Source organism: Echinops telfairi, unplaced genomic scaffold, assembly GCF_000313985.2.
Source record: "Echinops telfairi isolate 266 unplaced genomic scaffold, ASM31398v2 ScPeMD7_7457;HRSCAF=8495, whole genome shotgun sequence".
NCBI classification, from domain to species: domain Eukaryota; kingdom Metazoa; phylum Chordata; class Mammalia; order Afrosoricida; family Tenrecidae; genus Echinops; species Echinops telfairi.
Window position 1 is genome coordinate 7,583,844 of NW_022111357.1, and position 3,347 is coordinate 7,587,190.

The 3,347-nt window shown below is 60.7% G+C and overlaps 1 protein-coding gene across 4 annotated transcripts in view; it reads left to right on the forward strand.

Moving 5' to 3' along the window:
* The window catches only part of STK40 (serine/threonine kinase 40), an 18,466-nt gene that overhangs the window by 2,257 nt on the left and 12,862 nt on the right, over positions 1-3,347 (forward strand). For all 4 annotated transcript variants that reach the window (XR_006680902.1, XM_045298820.1, XM_004704962.2 and 1 more), the window contains exon 4: positions 2,286-2,513. Coding sequence is in view for 3 of the 4 variants with exons in the window: in XM_045298820.1 (XP_045154755.1) it covers positions 2,286-2,513 (228 nt within the window). In the remaining variant the exon portion in view is untranslated. The remainder of the gene's footprint in view (positions 1-2,285; positions 2,514-3,347) is intronic.

A 3,347-nucleotide genomic window follows, 5' to 3' on the forward strand; every position in this document is an offset into this window, starting at 1 on the left:
GGGACACACACACACACAGCCTGCCCTGCTTCCTTTGAAAAACCGCTTTTCCCAGAAAAGAGGGCACCGGAAGTTGTTTAAAGACACAGAGCCCTTTCAGTGTCAGTGGCGTGGAACCTCCTCCCAACTGAGTTGTCAGGACTTGGCCAGGCGGGGGCAGAAAGGAGGAAACCGGGTGGGTCACCATTAAGCAGGGTAAGCAGAGTAATCTGTAGCAAACCTTTGCATGCTTCCTACCAGTCAAGGTAGTGATTCACTACAGGTAGGTAAGGAAGCACGAGTAAACCAGGGCTTACCTTCCTTGCTGGGTCAATCAGAAGCCTTGATTCTGCAGGAAGGGGCTGTGGGGCTGGAGAGACAGGCGCCAGCCAGCCCAGGAAGCAGCGTCGCTGGTGTGGAATTGCTCCCTGCAGATGATTAAGCGAGCACCCATGAGGCAGGGGACTGGACACTGGTGGGAAATGAGGGCCAGCACTTGGCCCTGCAGAGCTCACAGGTGTGTGAGCAGCAGTCCTGACTCCTGCCCGGGTGTTGGTCTGTCAGGCATGGGTCCCTGAGCTCCCCTGCTGAGATGTCCCAGGTCACTCAGGAAAGACGTTCATTAGCAGTTGGTCCCCCAGGGAGAGCCGCCTCCGGGCAGAGCTCACCTTGAGGCCCCTGGATGGCAGAGCGGGTTCGGCAGGATGGAGCCCTGCCGTGGAGCCTCCAGGAAACCAAACGCACTGCCCTGGGGTCAACCCCAACTCAGGGCAGCCCCCCTTGCTCACTCACCACCGCTGGGTCAATCCTGACTCTTGGCCACCCTGCAGGACAGGCTGGACAGCCCCTGTGGGCTTCTGAGACTGTATTTCACAGCAGCAGAAAGCGTCCTCTTTCTCCCGAGGAGCGGCTGGTGGTTTCAAACTGCTGACCTTCGCTGGCAGCCCAGTGCGTAAGCACCAGGCCACCAATCCTTCTAAAGGAGACCTGCCATGGGAGGGGCAGCGTGGAATTGTGGCAGGCACCCAAACTTTGGAATCCTGGATTGGGGCCATGGGCCCTTGGGCAGGTCACTGCCGGTCTGTGAACCTCAGTTCCCTCACCTGTAAAATGGGAATGATGCTAACGGCACGGCCCTCGGGGGTGGGGGAAGAGGAGTGAGTGTTACAGGTACACGGACGGACGGCGTCTCCATTGTTGTCTCAGGAGCTAAGTCTTGTCCATTTGAGTTCCTGAAATAAAGCAAGTGGAAAACGCCCCCACCCCACACGTGGGCACCCGTCAAGGCCTTGTCCTTAGATCTCCCAGTGGCAAGCAGCTCCAGGTATCACGGGGCAAGTCCCCAAAAGGGAATGTTCTTAAGTGTGGCATGGAGCTGAGGGTGCTTGCGATTTCTTCAGACTCTCAATCGGTGTGTGCTGCTTTGAACAAGAAAGCCCAGGCAGCAGGGGCTGTATTTGTAGGAGGACCTGCCTGAGGTCGTGGGGAAATCCCTCACAGAGAGCACCCAGAAATGACCGCCCAGAGGAAGCGGAACACACGCACAAGGCTGGGCTTCTCGTCAACACGTGCGCACCTTTCTTTCTGGCCGTCTGTGTGTCAGACCTGGGGTGGGGTGGGCTGGGGAGAGAAGAGAGGGCGGCCCTGCTCTGAAGGAGAAAGGGGGATGGTCCGAGCTCTAGGAATTCCCCGAGGGGACGGACAGTCTGCTGGGGGGGGTGACACCCAGGCCACGACTGGATTTGTGCGAAGAGCTTGCAGCACAGCCCCTACTCTGCGCCCCTGACGGCAGGACCTGTGTGAGCACTGAGTGGGTGTGTCCCACCTGCACCTCCCAGCAGCCTGTGCGGCAGGCACTGCCGGCAGCTCCCTGTACTCGGGACCTGAGCCAGGAAGGCTGGACGCATGTAGGACCCTCCGAGAGTGACCTCACCTTCACCCTCTTGGACATCGATTGGTTAAAGGACATTGACACCGGGGAATGCTGGAGCCCCCAGGGGTGGCATGAGGGGAGATGTGCTGTCTGTCCACTGGGTGGCGTCCACATCAGCAGAGGTCAGAACCAGAGAACCGGAGCCCCTCACTGTTAAGCGCAGCCTGGTTCTCTCTCTCTCTGGACTCCAGCCGCCAAGCTGGGGTCCCAGAGCCTGGCCCTGCCCTCTTGCCAACCCTGGCACAAGGCACCTCGAGAACCAGCAATGCTGAGCAGCCATACATCCAACTCCAGAGTGTGTGCCAGCCCCTGGCCTTGGCTCTGGCCCTGCTGAGCCCACAGCCAAGCCCCGGTCTCCCGCCCTGCCTCCCAGGACCGTACCTGCGAGGTTGTGGAGGACACAGAGGCCAGCCGGATGGTGAGGAAGATGAAGAAGCGCATCTGCCTGGTCCTCGACTGCCTCTGTGCACACGACTTCAGCGACAAGACCGCCGACCTGATCAACCTGCAGCACTACGTCATCAAGGAGAAGCGGCTCAGCGAGCGGGAGACCGTGGTCATCTTCTACGATGTGGTACGCGTGGTGGAGGCCCTGCACCAGGTGAGGCCCTGCCCCTCCCTCGCTGGCTCCTGGCGTCGGAGGCTGTCCACTGGCAACGGTTCAGGGCTGCCTGTCACAGCCCGTGTGCCTGGTGAAGGGCTGATGGGCATCAGCAGGGAGCCCAGCCCAGGCTCTCCCCATCCCGAGAGGCTAAGCTGCAGTCTCCCCAGCTCCAGCACCAACTGGGCGAGTCCCACCTGGGACGGCCACAGCATGTCTGAGCTCTGGGTGGGATGGGGTGGCTGGGGCTCCAGGGTGAAGGTTAGGGGGCCCCCAGCTTTGTGGTTGCCAGGGTCATGGGCGTTCAGCTCAGACCCCCAAAGCCAGGCAGATGCTGAGTTTTTCCCACGGAGGTTTGGGGAGGTGGGGTGCAGCTCCGAGGGGAAACGGCTGGAGTGGGCTCTGCATGCTACGGGGGTGCCGAGGTTGTGACGCGACCTGCTCTGGCAGAGCGAGCACGCCCCCTCCCGGGCTGGCCCAGCCCAGCCCCCATCACGGCACAGGCCTCGTGCTCTCATGGTGTTTGCTTTGTTGGTGCTGTCAAGACTGTGGCAGGCAGAACATTGCTGTCTTTCCCGCAGCGATTCACATGCCCGGCCCAGGGGCACGGATGCATCCTCGCGCTGGCCGCTGTCTCCCCCTTCTTTTCAGCATTGCTTTCCCTCACGGAGGCTCCTGACCTCAGGGCCCTCCCATTGCTCAGGAGCAGCTGCTGTCCTCTGAGCCCGTGCTGCTCTACCTCAGAGCACACTGCTCTGTTAACTGGACTTCTACTAGTTACGCCAAACTCCTGTGTGGGCTTCAGAGGACCGTGCTGCTCTGTCTCAGAGCACA